The sequence below is a fragment of the Pelodiscus sinensis genome, chromosome 11 (assembly GCF_049634645.1).
Source record: "Pelodiscus sinensis isolate JC-2024 chromosome 11, ASM4963464v1, whole genome shotgun sequence".
Classification (NCBI taxonomy): domain Eukaryota; kingdom Metazoa; phylum Chordata; order Testudines; family Trionychidae; genus Pelodiscus; species Pelodiscus sinensis.
The window spans coordinates 31,875,003-31,890,073 of record NC_134721.1 but is presented as its reverse complement, the minus strand read 5'-3'; the positions used below and the strand labels follow the sequence as shown (position 1 = coordinate 31,890,073).

Below are 15,071 nucleotides of genomic sequence, written 5' to 3'. Positions count from 1 at the left end.
GGATCTGCAGTTATGAAAGGGGTTTGCTGCCCATCTCCCTGGTCTGCTGGAGACCAGCAGACCAGGGAGATGCGGAGTAAAGCCGCGGAGCATGCGGGCAGCAGGACAGCCCAGACACGCCACAGCTGTCCCGCTGCTGGCGTCCTCAGAGGCTTTGCTCCCCGTCTCCCTGGTTTCCTGGTCTCCAGCAGACCAGGGAGATGCGGAGCAAAGCCACAGAGGACCTGGGCGGCAGGACCGTGGTGCGTCTCGGTCCCCCGCCCGCGTCTCCCTGGTCTGCTGTGGGGGGGAAGGGGGGAGGGGGCAGCTAGTATCCCCCCCCCCCCCCCCGTCCTCCCAGCAGTCCAGGCTTTTCTCCGGACGCCTGGGGCAGAGCAGCTGGGGTGCTGCTGGGTTGCTCCAGTAGCGCCGAGGAGCGGCGCTACTGGAGCAACCCAGCAGCACCCCAGCTGCTCTGCTCCAGGCGTCCCCAAGTCAGCCGCTGCTTAAACTGACCAGCGCTGACTACAGGAAGCCCGAGGCAGAGGTGCTCTGCCCCGGGCTTCCTGGAATCAGCCGCTGATCAGTTTCAGCAGCAGCTGACTTGGGGACGCCTGGGGTTCTTAAGTTGAATCTGTATGTAAGTCGGAACTGGCGTCCAGATTCAGCCTGTTAAAACTGATCAGAGGCTGATTCCAGGAAGCCCGGGGCAGAGCAACTCTGCCTCGGGCTTCCTGTAGTCAGCCGCTGGTCAGTTTCAGCAGCAGCTGACTTGGGGACGCCTGGGGTTCTTAAGTTGAATCTGTATGTAAGTCGGAACTGGCGTCCAGATTCAGCCTGTTTAAACTGATCAGAGGCTGATTCCAGGAAGCCCGGGGCAGAGCAACTCTGCCTCGGGCTTCCTGTAGTCAGCCGCTGGTCAGTTTCAGCAGCAGCTGAATCTGGACGCCAGTTCTGATTTACATACAGATTCAACTTAAGAACAAACCTACAGTCCCTATATCTTGTACGTAACCTGGGGACTGCCTGTAGATGGTATCATGAGCTTTTGTGGGAAAAACCCACTTCTTCAGATGACTGGAGTGGTTCTTTTAAATCAAGTGTTCTTTTAAAGCTTGCAACAGTTTATACCTATGTTAGATGAAAATGCAGTCACAACTAAGTAGATGTGAAAGATCTAGGAAAAACAATAATTGTGACAAAATAAGTGAAATACTTTCTGCTGTTTTACCCTTTGCAACCCCTTACTGAGACTGTACCAATGAAATCAATACACAGAATGTCTGCTCTAAGGCACTTTATTGCATTGCTCAGTTTTTTAAATCTTCTGTAGTGTACTACTACACTCAATGAAAGCTGTTGTTTCTTCATGTGAAAAATATATGAGAAAGATGCAACCAACACAACTACATTCACAGGATAGGTGGTTTCATAGTGGAAGGAGCTTGTTACAGAGGTCCAAGTCGAACAGGATGGTGATTCAAGCCATTCATAGGATCATTCAAAAAATACACTTCACTTTCTGTTGCAAGCATTTTGGAAAACAAGAGGGAGAAGAGGGTAAGTGTGACAATTCTGAATCATCTGGGGAAATTCTGGACCAAATAGGAGACACTTGTCATTCTTGGATTTGGTTTTTCTAATTCCATACCAACTAGGAATGAAATGATTCAACCTACCATATCATTGGTGGTATTTTTACTAGCTAGGTTGTTTCCACTGCTCTGCACAGCTGGAGTCACAGGCTTGTTCTCTGTTAGTGACGCTTTGCCAGCGCAAACTTTATGGAAGGGCAGAGGTAGTCCAGGCATGTTGGCTTCACCATAACCGAAGGGCTCAGAATGCAGAACTTTTTCTGTGACTCTTGCAATTCTCATGGGTGTAGAACTGGTCTTTTGGCTAATTATGTGCTGCAGAGATTCACGTAATAAAGGCAGGTCTAAACTGCCGCAAGGCCTGCTTGCTTGAGGAAGAGGCAGAGACACTGATTTTTTTTCTAGTTTGTTACACAGGCAGTGAGGAGTATTTGTAGCACATTTAAGGGGCACTGACTTTTTTGGATCTTCTCCAGAATGAAGCAGATGGGCTAAGCATGCCTGACAACTGTGTTTAATGATCATTAACTCCGTGGTATTTGTAGAGATCTCTAAAGCCGCTAGCTGTGACTTACTTGTTTCCTCTTCTCTATTAGGTGAGATTTTTATGTTTTTCTCTATTCGTTCTGTTGGAAGAGAGGATGTCACATTTGGAGTCAAAGCCACTACTGAATCACTATGGCGACGATAATTGCTCTGAATGCTGTGAATCATGGGTAACGAATATTGGCTAACACAAGGGCAGCGTGCCACTGGAATTTCTGAAGGACACACTAGGCCTATATTGATTCTTTCATTGGAGAGAGCAGAAGGTTTATGTTCGATTGCACACAGTTGTTCTTGCAGTGACAAGTCCATTAATTCTTTCTGGCCAAGGTCATTGTAACATGAACACATGAGTAAGTGTGAGTATCTGTCTGGGTTACCAGTGTTGGGTTTTGGAGCCTCAATAACAGAAGTGCTTCTTCGCCTCTGTGCAACATTATATTTAAGCCAAGGGCTAGAAAGGCATTCAATGGACGCTTCACTTTTAGCACAACAGGAAGAAATATCACACCCAAGAGGCTCTTGAACAGATGAAGGAAAAGTAACAGGTGGCTACATTTACAGCAAACAAAAAACAAAAACGAAAAATAATTCTCAAACGAAAATGCTCATGAGGTTAAGACTAACCATGGAAAAACTATTAAAAACAACTCAGTGACATGAAAGAAAGATGGAGGCTCACTTAACAATGTTTAAATTAAAGTAAAGCAGGAAAGCATTTCCTTGAGCACAGGAAGTACAATTATGAATGAAAGATCTCTAAAGCTGCTAAGCTAAAGCTGGTAGCCAGCACACATTTTTAGGCAAAACTATGAAAACGTCTATTAAATAAATCAGCATTGGTAGAAACAGAGAGAAGAAAAAAGGGTGAAGACACAATATAAGGCTGGTCATTAAACACGGTCTAGTACAGTGGTCTCCAACCTTTCATGGCGGCCGGGTGCCCAGGGGCGGGGCCGCTCACGCGCCCTGGGCCGGCACCACGCATGTGCCGCACGCCCGGAGCAGGAGCCGCCCACGCGCCCTGAGCCCAGTGCCAGCACCATGCATGCGCTGCGTGCCCAGGGCAGGGGCTGCCCATGCGCCATGCGCCCGGGGCGGGGCCAGCCTAGATGTTTCGGCGGACACACATAAATGCCCCGGTGGGCGCCATGGCACCCGTGGGCACCACGTTGGGGACCAATGGTCTAGTACATTCAACAATGTGGAAATAAAATGAGACTTACTCCTGAAGGCTGCTGGTAGTGACCCAGCTGCTGAAGGCTTTGAGGCAAAGCCTGGCTCTCGCTTAGAGGTGGACTGTAAACCCGTTGAATAGCAGGAGGTATGGAATCAGGCAGAGATGAGTAGATGACACTTTGCTGGCTGCTCTGGGAGTCTGAATAAACTGTGGACCCCTGACCGCTGTCAAATGTGCTGTCAGCTGCAAAAACAATCTTTTTTATTAAGAGCTTAACAAATCAAACAAAACGCTCAAGTAGTGACTTAACGGGGAGGCCTATGTGGGGTTTATGCAAATAGTATTTACACTGCCCTAGCTATTTCCACCATATAAATAACTCATGACACAAATGCTGTTTTCTAGGAAGGGTTCATCTCTCCTCCCAGAAGCCAGAAGTAAATAGAGTTTCCTATGGATTTTGCATAGAGAAAGGCACATTGAAATACCCTTCAGAGGTCACAACAATGATGAGAAGAACTGCAGACCTTCTATGGGTTCTATAGCCCATAGTTCAGTGGGAGAACACAAATCTCAGCCCCCTGTAGGATGAATTCCTTTGGAGACAAAGCAGTTTTAATGATTATTTTAATTCCCTTTTGATTAGTGGGGTTGCAAATTTCAAATTCAAATAAGTTACAAATTATTGTTTACTGTGTGTTAGCCAATATAACATTTGTAATCAGCTGCACAGTTTCGTGCCACTGGGGTTGAGGGAATACTGACGAAAAAAGAAAAATTAGGGGAAAATGAACAACAGACAAACTGTCAGAAAACAAATGCTGGCTTTTGACCACTATATATTAATTGTTGCAAGGCAGTGAGACATTCTTTAAAAACCACTCAAAATTATTAACTTGGTTTTGACTTGCCCTGCAATTTCAGACATTGCTTGCTATTGAAGCACAGCAAAGCTACATAAGAACAGACCCTTTGAAATTACAACTGAATTTGAAACAATTTTAATACATCCTGCTCTTTCCTGGTGGTGGTATTACAAACAGAAAGCACGATAAATAAATAAAACGAAATAATACAGCTTTGTATAAGCAGTCATCTTGATCCAAGTTTTTAATGATTAGGAGCACAATTCACCATTTTGTCAGTGCTAATAATGCTGACAGTTAGCTCAACTAATGTGAAAAATTGCACAACTCTGGGAACTGGGCAAAAACGACATCTTCGCCAAATAGAAATAAGGCTTATAATAGCTTTGCTCAATATTAAAGGCTTGAAAAAAGGCCTTTTCAAATGTACTGAAGCCTGTAAAATATATCTGCACTGTTAACTAGTTTCTTTTTCTATAGCTATTGTGTTTACCCTTGAACTAACCTAGGCAGTAGCCACTCATATATGAAGTTAAATATCCTGAGAAAGTTCCCTCTAAGCTGCGTGCCTGGGGAAAAGGTGTGCTCCTCTGGCTCCAGCAGGGAGCTGCAGCAGCCAGGACAGAGGCCTGCCGCTCTGCTGCTGGGCTGGATTAAGAAAGGGTTTTCAGGGGCTATAGTCCAAGGCCACCTTAGCTCAGGGTCCTGGGCTGCAGGCCGTGAAGCCCCAGTTTTCTCTGGCAGCCCTTCCTGGCAAGGGAGAGGTAGCTCCACCTGCTGCAGTTCCTCCTCCTCACCAGGCTGTGCGAGCGCCAGGGAGTGGTGCCTGCAGGTTAGTGTGGGGTAACACGGAGCCACCTGTTCCCTATCACCATCAAACAAGCGCTGCCCCAGGTAAGATCCCTGCACCCCCAGTCCCTAGCCCAAGCCCCTTCCCACAACCCTGGTTCCCTACTATACCCCACACTTCAACTCTGAGCCCCTCCTCCGCACCCCCCACACCCAAACTCCTGCCCAGACCCACCCCAACCACCTGCCCAGAGCCCACTCCCATACTTCATATCCATTGGTCCCAGCCTGGAGCCCCTTCCTGCACACCAAACATCACATCCCCAGTCCCACCCCAGAGCCCGCTCCTCCAGCCAGGACCCTTTCCCCCTGCAACCTTGAGCCCCCTCCCACACTCCAAACCCCTCAGCCCCACCCTCAGCACAGAATGTCCATGTGTAGAATGAATTTTTTTATGCGCACCAATATAGTGGAGATGTATCTCACATCATCCCTATATTGGTGCACAGAAAAAAAAATTAATTCTGCACATGGACATACAAAATTACACAGTCTCAGGGAAGAGTTAAAAATCTGGAACAACAGTAGACTGTGCCAGACTTGACCTGTAATTGTTTAAAGGATTTTAAATTAAAGGAGAAAGATATGGTAAAATAATCTAAAATCTCTCATGCTCCCCATCCCTCCAACTCCTTCATAGGGCTTGAAATATACATGGGTTTGAATAAAATGGGTGAACTCCATTCAAGTTTTCAGAAACTAACCTCGATTCTGTTTTGAAACAACTAAAACCTACCTTGAATTTTCATCATGACCCCTTTAAAAATCACATGCTGCCTATGGCAACAATGTATGTTTTTATAGAATGCAGAGTTTCGTCTCATTAAACAATCATTCAAGACCGCAAAGGAAGACAAAGTGTAAGTGAACAGAGCTAAAGCAGAAGCTGAGAGTCAGAACTAGATTTTCTTGGCACACCATGTTGTACACAGATATTAAATTATTAATGTCATCTTAGCCTCCCTTTTCTGAATACAACATGAACAGATAGGAAAGTGATTTATAGAGCTTTTAGACTCATTAGCAGTAAGCACGTATCCACCAACATGGGATACAGAATTGCCCCCCCCCCCCCACACACACACAGAGGGTGTGTCTAGACTACATGCCTCCTTCGACGGAGGCATGTAGATTAGCCAGATCGGAAGAGGGAAATGAAGCCGCGATTAAAATAATCGCGGCTTCATTTAAATTTAAATGGCTGCCCCGATCTGCCGATCAGCTGTTTGTCGGCAGATCGGGGGAGTCTGGACGCGATGCCCCGACAAAGAAGCCTTTCTTCATCGACACAGGTAAACCTGGTTTCACGAGGCTTACCTGTGTCGATGAAGAAAGGCTTCTTTGTCGGGGCATCGCGTCCAGACTCCCCCGATCTGCCGACAAACAGCTGATCGGCAGATCGGGGCAGCCATTTAAATTTAAATGAAGCCGCGATTATTTTAATCGCGGCTTCATTTCCCTCTTCCGATCTGGCTAATCTACATGCCTCCGTCGAAGGAGGCATGTAGTCTAGACACACCCAGAGAGAGAGAGAAAGGAACAATTAAACTCATTTAGCTATTATGTTTAAATAACTTAGTATCTTTTATAAAAAATTCCTCAAAGGAGTCAGCTTATAAGAGTTAAGTACATGGTCAGAAAAAAAATATCAGATCAAATCATCATCTTCTAAAAGTTTTGAAAGTATTATAAATATTCTGTAAAGTTTTGAAAATACTGTAACAGTAAAACAATTGTATACCTTCCAAAGGCTTGCTGTTTTGTGCTGAGCTTGTTGAACTACTATGTTCAAACTCAAAAGCTAACTTACACACAATGCATTAACTATACAATGGGGAGGATTTTGTGTATGTATTTATAAAATACCTGAATGAAGGAATAAGCAAGCAGTCTCTGAGTGCCTAATAATCTTAATTTAAATAAAAAAAATGTTTATAATAAAATTCCAGAGCAACAAAAAAGTAGTGTTGGCTGAACTGTTTTGTAGAAGGACCTATAAATCAGTTTATTCTTTGGGCTATGCCCTTGTCTAAACCATGGGATAATGCACCCTATGGTGGTGTGATTTCTAAAGCACACTAAAGTCTCATGCATTAATTGGTCTGTATTAATACTGCTGGTGCCCACTAAAGGTTTTGAAAATTGCTACATTAACATGTGCTTTGAAACTATCAGTGTGCACCAAGAGGGTCTACCTGTACCAATTAATTTCTATTCATGAGTGTACTTGCGGAATCACTCCCCACCCCCATATAGGACATCACTATTTGATGTAGACAAATCCTTAGTAGAACAAGCAAGAACAGGGTTGCCCCAAACATTTTAGACTGGAAGCTCTAAATTTTCCAATATCGACTAAGTATTGGCGGTCTTCAAGTACACCAACAAAAGTTACAAATCCACTCACAATTCAGAGTGATAAGGGGAGCCTGTCTTATTGACACAATGTGTTCTGAAGGTTGATCTGAGGTGGAGAAAGGGAGACATGGTCTTAAGTTATTTTTGATCACCACGAGACTGAAATTTTTTCCCTAAACCACTGAAGAGAAACCTGAGGCTCAGAAATAGAAAAATGAAAATGGGATAAAGAACTGCCTAGCGGGGTATCTCTTCATCCAGAAACAGCAAAAACAATGGAATTTCTATTTAGAGAAAATCCATGGAAATAAAAACTCCATGGCAGGGGCTTTAAACAGATGTCTTACACTTTTGCCTGGCAATGGACCAGTGAGTGTTGAGAGCCAACACCATCTTGGTTGAAAAAGGGTTATTGGTCCACCTTTTCTCCCTATATCCAGGGCCAGCAAGTAAAACAGCAACATAGCCCTGCCTGAAGCTTCTCCAAATGCTGACATTACAAGCTTCTGAGAGATCTCAACTGGCTCCTCAGGTTCTAAAATCTAAAACCAAGGGAAGGGAGCATCTCCTTTTTATGCTCAGGAAGACCACTTGCCGAGTTTTCTGATGAGTGCTTCCACACTGGTCGCACTATTCATCTTCCACCCTTTGGGAAGAGTTCAGATTATCTTAGTGCCCAAAAGTCACCCAGGAAGGCTCAGTGGGCCTCCTGAGACAGGTTATTAAGAGAGTCAGCAAGGGAGATTGCAGATCATTCAGAAAATCTTGCACTTCTGTTCTTTGTTAAAAGACTTGAGTTAGTATCTCACTATGTGAGAGGCACTTTTAACTCAGCATGAAGGAAGGCTGCTGGTGAAGCAAACCTATGTCATCCCAGAGCAATGCAAGAAGTCAAGAATTCTTTGAATGGCCTTGAAATGAACTTCACAACTTAATAGCATCATGAAGAATCAGGCATTTTCTTAATGGCAACAAATTGTCAGTATCAAGTAGGGGGCCAGGAGATTTTAGATGTGATCCATTTGACCAAATCACCACTTTTAGCTGCCATTTCCTGTTTCCCTGGCAACCGTAATGCACTACTCCCACTGACTGGGGAAATCTTTGATTGCTTCTTTAGGTTTGCAGTATCAGCTCAGCTATCTTCTGTTATGCATCCAGGCACCAGCTTTACAATAGAACAAGCTTTCAGCAGTCATAAGACACATCACTCACCAACTGTGAGAAACAGCCACACCTTTGCTTTCAGAGCAGTTGCTCTTGAATAAACTCTTCTGTGTCACTAACAGAGTGAGAAGCAGAGACAACTGACAAGCTACCCTGGTCACTTTGGTAACTGAATCAAGCCCTGCAACTTTTGAAATTCCTTCAATTGCACAGTGAAGGAAACAACTTTCCTTGATGTTACACGATTTTCACAGCTGTGCCATTCTTGTCAACACCACATCAGAGACCTGAAGAACATTTGTGTTAACACTGCCAGTTTGAGTAGTCAAGTCTCATTGCTTTTTCAAGACATGACATTTACTCCAGAAATAAAAGCCTCAGGTTTAGACATTTGGCATCTAAAAATGTTCTGACAACAGCCAGGACATACTCCCTCCCATGCTGTCAAGTCACATGATGTACCACCATACATTATATATTTGCTAAACTTAAAAAACAACAAATGGTCTGGTAGCACTTTATAGACTAACAAAACATGGTATCATGAGCTTTCGTGGCACAACCCACTTCATCTCAAGAAGTTTATCCTGTACAGACTAATTCGGCTACCCCTTGAAGCTTCCATATATTTGCTATTATTCTGTACTTTTCTTTTTCCTACCGAGTCATCATTTGGACAAACTTAACACTTCACTTTCTACAACACAATCAAACTTTCTGAATCATCCCAAGGCAAACATGAACTGCAAACCCTGAAAGATGTGGGTAATAATGTCATGAGAGGCTCAAGCAGAGGCTTCGAGACATAGTAAATACAGCAACAGCTAAATACCTTGAGTGTTCAAATTCAATGGGTTTTTCTCATTACATTTTGCATGGATATTTTCATTTCATGTGGTACAGAATTTTAAAAGTAGGTGTGCGCTAGTTTGTAAGACCTTAAATTCAAGAGCACAGATTCAATGCTAGTTTGTTAAGATAGTGATAGAAATGTAGCCGTGTTAGTCTGGTGTAGCTGAAACAAAATACAGGACTATGTAGCACTTTAAAGACTAACAAGATGGTTTATTAGATGATGAGCTTTCGTAGGCCAGACCCACTTCCTCAGATCAAATAGTAGAAGAAAATAGTCACAACCATATATACCAAAGGATACAATTAAAAAAAATGAACACACATGAAAAGGACAAATCACATTTCAGAACAGAAGGAGGATGCGGGAAGGAAGGCATTGATTCTTTGGCGAAGTATCTGCTCCCAACTTAAACCTGTCCAACACATTATCAATAAATTACAGCCTATACTGGAACAGGACACTAAACTCGAAGAAGCTCTGGGAGACAGACCCATAGTCTCCTATAGACAACCACCTAACCTCAAGATGATTCTTACCAACAACCACAGGACATACCACACTAATACCAACCCTGGTACTTTCCCTTGCAACAAACCCCGCTGCCAGCTTTGTCCACATATTCACTCTGCTGACACCATTATTGGGCCTAACCAAGTGAGTTATAAGATCAAGAATACATATTCCTGTGCCTCCAGAAATATAATCTATGCTATCATGTGCCGAAAGTGTCCGTCTGCTATGTACATTGGACAAACGTCTCAGACACTTCGCCAAAGAATCAATGCCCACAAAACAGACATTAGACAGGATCACAAAGAAAAAACAGTTGCTTGCCATTTCAACCAGAAAGGACACTGTCTCAATGACCTACTCACCTGCATCCTACTTCAGAAGACATTCAAATCTGCACTTGAAAGGGAATCCTCTGAACTAGCATTCATGCTAAAATTCGACACTCTCCGCGGGGGGCTGAACAAAGACTCCAGCTACCTTACCCATTACAAAGATAGCTTCCCCAATTATTACCTCTAATACTATTAACTCACAGACATCTACCCTTCCCCACCTCTAATATCATTAACTCACAGGCATTCACCTCCTCCCCCACCCCCGCATCCTCCTTCTGTTCTGAAATGTGATTTGTCCTTTTCATGTGTGTTCATTTTTTTTAATTGTATCCTTTGGTATATATGGCTGTGACTATTTTCTTCCACTATTTGATCTGAGGAAGTGGGTCTGGCCCACGAAAGCTCATCATCTAATAAACCATCTTGTTAAGTCTTTAAAGTGCTACATAGTCCTGTATTTTATTTTGTTAAGAGTGTCTCTAGCAGCCTGAATCACAGTCTCTCATGTTCTGCAGTGGTCTATATAGTAAGCTGCTGTCTGGGCTGCTGAGGCTACAACACCACGGTGGCCATAAAGCAATGGTTTTCAAACTAGACGTCACGACCCAGTACCGGGTCGTGGAATATTAGGCACTGGATCTCGTTGCTGCAGGGTGATCAATGATGGTGGTAAGGTAGCTACCTCCCTATCCTGGCACTACAGACTGCGCTATGCCCCAGAAGCAGCCAGCAGTGAGCCTGGTTCCTGAGTGGGGAAGAGTACATAGGGCTTATCACCTTTTTATCTTCCAGATGTTTGCAGATGAGTTCCTTAATTACTTGCTCCATTATATTCCTTGGCACAGAAGTTAAACAGACAGGTCTGTAGTTTCCTGGGTAGTTTTAATTTAACTTTTTACAGATGGGCACTATATTTGCCCTTTTCCTGTCTTCTGAAATCTCTCCCAACTTCCATGACTTTTCAAAGACGATTGCTAAAGGCTCAGATACCTCCTCTATCAGCTCCTGGAGTATTCTGGGATGCATTTCATCAGGTCCTGGTGACTTGAAGACATCTAGCTTTTCTAAGTAATTTTTAACTTGTTCTTTTTTTATTTTAACTTCTAATCCTACGGCAGTGCCACTAGCATTCACTATGTTAAGCATTCCTTCATCATCAGACTTCTTGGTGAAACCAAAACAAAGACGTCATTAAGCACCTTTACAAGTTTCCTGTTATTGTTTCTCCCTCTTCATTGAGCAATGGGCCTGCCCTGTCCTTGTTCCTTTACTGAATGATCTTCTGCAAAACCCTGGATATACTATGCAATCCAAGAGTCTGTGAAGCCCTGAATTGGAAAAATGTAGAAGTGATGTAGAAAATTACTACATCTCTGGTAAAGCTAAAGCATACCAAAGAAGAGGGCTCAACAAGACTACAGAATCCTCAAATTACCCTATAAAAGTGATTTGACATTAATGCAGATATACTGTAGTAGGCTCTTCCTAAAATTATTCCAAGTATTACATCTTCCTAGTTTTACGTTTTCCCTTAATGTAAGCAGACTGTTAGCCCCTTACTAAAACTCAGTGGGAGTTTTTGGTTGGCCAGCTCCTAGTATCAAAGGGGAAGGGTCCATGAGAAATCAGGGCCCTGAGACTGACAGACCCCAGGGTCAATGGTAAGAGGCCAACACTCCAGCTCAGCCTGATTGACAGGTTGGACAGATCAATGAGAGAATTAGAAGGCCAGGTCCTGTCCTCCATTGTAAGCTGGGATTTTCTGGGTCTCTGTGAGAAAAGGGGAGAGAGCTGAGAAGAGCAGCAGTAAAAGCAAGCTGTGTGGAGAGAAAGACCTGCAGTGTCAGAGCCAGGCACACACAGCCCAAGGAGTGCAAGCTGCGCTGAGGGGCAGACCTGCAGCGACAGAGCCACACACACAGCCCAAGGAGAGCAGACCCTGTGCTGAACAGCAGACCTGCAGTGACCAGAGAGCCAAAGGGGTCAGAGAAGCAACACAAGGAGCTGGAGTCTGGCAAAGCAGCACAGTCTGCAGCTGGGTGTAGTGAGCAGCTGGGACCAACAAAATGGGGAAAAGAGGCTCTGGGCAGGGACACGCCACCAGCCAAGAGGCCCTGCAGGCCAGACTTGGAGAGGGATTGTAACTCCAACTGGGAGAGGGGTCCTTCCACCTAGAGCCTGAGGTCATGTGGTCATTGGCAGAGCAAACGTGTCCAACCTGCAGCCTCCCTGCAGCACAGCCAGGGCCTGAGAAAGAGCCCTGGGACCCATAAGGAACAGACTGTGAACTGTCCTTACACTCTGCAGACTGCTGTTTGTGATGTCCCCATGCTGCAGAGCAGGGCTATGTGTTCTCATTTAACTTTTCTTGTTTTTCCTTATTCTTTTCTTTTTCATCGGTTGTTGTTTAATACATTGTATTTGCTTTGAACTGTATGAAATGATCACTGGGTCAAGAAAGCATCCAGTGTGAAGAGAGCACCCCGGAGTGGGGACACCCTAGCCCCTGCCCCAAGTGACTACAAGGTTGGGGATTAAGCCCCAGAAAACCTGGGCCCAGCCTTGTTGGGATTTTGAGGACTCTGCTACTCAGGAGTGTGGAAGGGGAGCCCTCAGGATCAGGGAGGCCTTTGGGTAAAAGAAGTGGGAGCAGGGACTCAGATCCGTTCGCTGGTCCATTTCACCGGGGTAATATAGAAGCCAGGAAAGTTCCCCACAATAGCAGGACCATTCCCCTGCTTACATTAAGGATAACCATGAAAATAGTTACTAGACTATATAAAAATTTCATTATCATGAGAAAAATGCAGTGACTAAAATTTTTTATATTATGTGTAAAACTAGACATTATTATAAACTATATATTATATGTATATATGTTTTGAACTAGTGTGGCCAGGTGTCTAGTTTTTGACCAGAACGCCTAGTCAAAAAGGAATGGATGTGTTAGTACTGCTGACCAGGCTGCCAAAAGTGCAGCTGGAAGGGCAGTGGGGCTAAAGCAGGCTCCCTGCAGTGGCTGGCACATCCAGCTTCTCGGTATATCTAAGCTTCTATGCTGCTCCCACCCCAAGTGACAGCCCCGCAGCTCCTATTGTTCAGGAACCACGGCCAATGGGAGGTGTAGGGGCAGCACCTGCATTTGAGGGCTGATTTATTAATATACCTTAATCCTTCATATGTTTATTCACCATACATCTGTAATGTTAGTCATTAGGTAAAGGAGGTTCTGTAGACGTTCTCTTTCAAACTTAGAGTACTTCTAGTATTCAGAATTTAAACTTTATTTCTGGTGTTCTAGAATTTAGACATTTTTCTCCAGTGAGCAAAAATGTGTGCAATACTCCAAATGTTTAATTCAAAGCACTGATGGGTTGTGGATTTAATCATTTTATACCAGGAGCATCATACCTGCTCACACAAGAAGTAATGCAAACATGAGACTTACATGCAACAGATGTGACGCTGGTGGGGAGGTTATGCTGAAATAAATGCTGGTCAGCTTCTGGCTCCTCTATCTCTGACAAAGTTTGTTGACCAGTGTGGGAAAGGTACGTTACTTGAACCTGTTGTGCTTGTGGTACTTTCAGTTTCTCCAAGCATTCAGAAACTTGACGGTCCTCTGATTGTATTATAGGCCAAATTCTCTCTCTTCTCCACTGTATTAATGCTACTCTGTCGCGTATTGACTTTGCAACTATCTTGACATCATTTTCATGAAAAAATCCAGATTCAACCTGCAGAGAAGGCATATAAATTTACTGAGTGCACATACATGTATATTTTAATCTGCAGCTCTTCATAGCAAAGAAAGGATACATTTGAAATAACATGAATTATTTGTTCCTCTCAGAATCTAGAATTCAATACAGTTTTGAGTTAAATGTTTGGCACTGAAGCATTTAAGAATAATGACTGCTCTCCCTGTCCTTCTAGGAAGGACCTAGGCCACATCTCCACTTGCTGCACCAGATATCTATCTTCTGGCATTTGATTTAGTGGTCTAGTAAAGATGCGGATGCCCCGATTGGCGCTGGTACTCCTTGATTCGTGAGGAGTAAGGGAAGCCAACAGGAGCATTTGCTCCCAATCAATCACCTGTTGGAAACAGTGCCAACTCGGCTATGTAGCTGGAGTTGTGTACCTTTAGCTGACCTGCTGGGTCTAGTATAGACCCAGCCCCAGTAGCATTGCAAGAACTTTCAAGTGTTCTTCACAGGAGCAGAGGCATGTAACCTCAGAAAGGCACACTGGACGTATTCCTTTTCCCGCCCACCCAACCACAAAACCACTAGAGATTTACTTTTTTGCTGCTTGTTTGAAAAAAAGGCACAAAGCATGCAGGATAGCTGCAGACAGGCTCTGTGCAGTTAGGCAGTTGCAGACATTCTGACGGTTTCCCAGCCCATACTGGATTAGGGAAGTAGAAAGAGCTACTTGTAAAAACCTTATGGTGAAAATAGAAGCTTTGGGGGAGCTAATTAAAAAACCCCTCAGGTGATGAATCACAGGCTCACAGAGCCTTCTATAGCAAAAATTGAAAGTCGATTCTTTTATTCAAGACCAGACGGGAAAAGAACTGAAAATCTGTCATGTTAACAAGTTCTAAAATTATATTCATTCGTACTTCACACTTCCGTCCAAAGAATGCTAAACTTATAATAAAGACAGGATTTCTTTCAAAGCCACCACTTGTAAAATGTAACCACAGGCTGTCAGTCCACCTTGTGAATGTACCTTATTTCAGTTCTTTCCTTCTTTGTCTACACAGATACTTTAAATGGGTTTGTTACTTCATGAGTTTTGAAGATTTAACTATTATCAGGG

General features: G+C 43.9%; 1 protein-coding gene across 15 annotated transcripts in view; it reads right to left on the bottom strand.

Moving 5' to 3' along the window:
- WNK2 (WNK lysine deficient protein kinase 2) overlaps positions 1-15,071 on the bottom strand; it is a 198,929-nt gene that overhangs the window by 94,769 nt on the left and 89,089 nt on the right. For all 15 annotated transcript variants that reach the window (XM_075938948.1, XM_075938945.1, XM_075938946.1 and 12 more), the window contains exons 8-9: positions 13,693-13,981; positions 3,347-3,543 (exon numbers count right to left, since the gene is read on the bottom strand). In XM_075938948.1, the coding sequence (XP_075795063.1) occupies positions 3,347-3,543; positions 13,693-13,981 (486 nt within the window). The remainder of the gene's footprint in view (positions 1-3,346; positions 3,544-13,692; positions 13,982-15,071) is intronic.